General features: G+C 26.4%; 1 protein-coding gene across 11 annotated transcripts in view; it reads right to left on the reverse strand.

Moving 5' to 3' along the window:
• brp (bruchpilot) overlaps nucleotides 1–675 on the reverse strand; it is a 201,069-nt gene that overhangs the window by 16,604 nt on the left and 183,790 nt on the right. For all 11 annotated transcript variants that reach the window (XM_067049578.1, XM_067049575.1, XM_067049576.1 and 8 more), the window contains one exon: nucleotides 49–315. In XM_067049578.1, the coding sequence (XP_066905679.1) occupies nucleotides 49–315 (267 nt within the window). The remainder of the gene's footprint in view (nucleotides 1–48; nucleotides 316–675) is intronic.

Consider the following 675-nt stretch of genomic DNA (forward strand, 5'->3'; position numbering starts at 1 on the left):
TATTTTTTAAATAATGAACTGATAAATTCATTAGTAGATTAATCTTACCTTCTGGGTCTGTAATTCTGTCTGCTCTTTTCTCTTTTTGAGTTTCATTTCAAAATCTATTAATGTTTTTTCTTTATCATCCAATTCTTTAGCTCTTGTTTCAATATTTTTACGTTGTTCTTCTAATTTTCGTTTTTGACCATCAAGTTTTTGATTTTGTTCTTCTAACTGTTTTCTAAAATCATCAAGTTGTTTTTTCATGGCATTTTCATCACCCATCCGATTACCACCAACAGATAGCTTTTTATTTGCTTCATGGAGCTCTAGCTAAAACCAAATAAGACTTGGAAATAAAACTTAACTGTTTATATAGAGAGATTTAATAAATAATAGATTAACCAAAAGCAGACTTATTTTTTAAAATAAATTGAGCACCATTCAGAAACTTTAGATAATATAAATGAAGGAGAAAATGAAAATGTATGACTTTAATGAAAAAATATACATTAAACATTCCCGCCAAACTTAGATGGAATTCAGAAAGGAAATATTACATCAGCTTTTATCATTGACTGAGTTAGTAGAACAAATGTAAGAAAAAAAACTGTTAAAAGTTGAAAATAATGTTATTAAAAGTCTGGATATAAAAAAATTAACTACCCAACTACCCAACCATATATATATATA

Source organism: Halyomorpha halys, unplaced genomic scaffold (assembly GCF_000696795.3).
Source record: "Halyomorpha halys isolate HHAL.00 unplaced genomic scaffold, Hhal_1.1 Scaffold354.1, whole genome shotgun sequence".
Lineage (NCBI taxonomy): Eukaryota > Metazoa > Arthropoda > Insecta > Hemiptera > Pentatomidae > Halyomorpha > Halyomorpha halys.